Raw genomic sequence first — 1,315 nt, 5'->3', positions numbered from 1 at the left:
AAGAACCCATAGAGAACCCCGACAACCCCCCAACTTTCGTGGTCAACATCGTGGTTGGGCGCGACAATCCCCCCAAATCCAAATCAGCAGCAAAAAAGGATTCCTGGATTCTATCCATCTCGACAGGAGGTCCCGCTGCCCCAAGTAGAGGTCCTCCCATGATATCCTTTGGTCCAGAAGATCAGTAGTTTTATGATCTCCCCGAAAACTTCCCATGGTAATCACGGCAATGGTCGGGACGGGGTTAGTCAGACGAATTCTCGTTGATACAGGAGCCGACTCCAACATCCTATTCAGAAACGTATTTGACGCCATGGGACTCAAGGAGTCTGACCTCAAAAATCACCAACACGGGGTCATGGGGCTAGGAGATAACTACATAAAGCCCGACAGGATGATCTCTCTCCCAATTTGCCTAGGAGCCGGTGACACCAGGAGGTCGGTTATGGCGGACTTCGAAGTCCTCAGAGACTCCACAGCCTACAACATCATTCTGGGGAGAAAGACCATCAACGAGTTCTCAGCCGTAATATGCACTAAATTTCTAACAATGAAATTCGTAACGGACAAGAGAACCGTTGGCACCATTAGGGGAGACTTAGAAGCAGCGGTCGCCTGCAAAAACGCCAGTCTCTCTCTAAGGAAAGAGTCTAAGAAGGCAGCCAGCATATTCTTAGCAGACCTGGACATAAGGATGGAGGACAAGCCGAGGCCAGAACCAGAAGGAGACATGGAAAAGTTCCAGATTGGAAAATCGGCAGAGCAGTTTACCTTCGTAAATAGAAACCTGCCTCAGGAACTCAAAGGCCCCCTCATGGAGGTTGTAAGGGCAAACGACGACCTCTTCGCATGGACACCGTCAGACATACCGGGCTTGGATCCCGAAGTCATGTCCCACTGGCTAGCCGTCAAACCAAATGCCAAACCAGTAGCCCAACAGCGAAGAAAGATGTCTAAATAAAGGGCTAATAAAGTCGCCAAACAAACAACAGGGCTACTAGAAGCTGGGTTCATCAAAGAACTCAAATACTTGACGTGGCTGTCCAACGTCGTCCTCGTCAAAAAAGCCAGCAGGAGGTGGAGAATGTGCGTCGACTATTCCGATTTGAACAAAGCATGCCCTAAAGACTTTTTTCCCTCCCCAACATTGACACCTTGGTGGACTCGGCGGCAGGGTATCGTTTCCTCAGCTTCATGGATGCGTACTCCGGCTATAACCAGATCCCGATGCACCGATTTGATGAGGACAAAACAACATTCATAACACCAGGAGGCACCTATTGCTACAAGGTAATGCCATTCGGATTGAAGAACG

The 1,315-nt window shown here is 49.4% G+C and overlaps 1 protein-coding gene across 1 annotated transcript; it reads left to right on the top strand.

The window, feature by feature from the left end:
- The first annotated feature begins 229 nt into the window (after positions 1-229).
- LOC148569329 (uncharacterized) lies at positions 230-961 on the top strand. Its single transcript, XM_088484994.1, has one exon. The coding sequence runs from the start codon at positions 230-232 to the stop codon at positions 959-961; it is 732 nt and encodes a 243-aa protein (XP_088341120.1).
- The last annotated feature ends 354 nt before the right edge of the window (positions 962-1,315 follow it).

Source organism: Arachis ipaensis, chromosome B4 (assembly GCF_059453495.1).
Source record: "Arachis ipaensis isolate K30076 ecotype BB chromosome B4, ASM5945349v1, whole genome shotgun sequence".
Lineage (NCBI taxonomy): Eukaryota > Viridiplantae > Streptophyta > Magnoliopsida > Fabales > Fabaceae > Arachis > Arachis ipaensis.
This window is presented reverse-complemented; position numbering and strand designations above follow the sequence as displayed.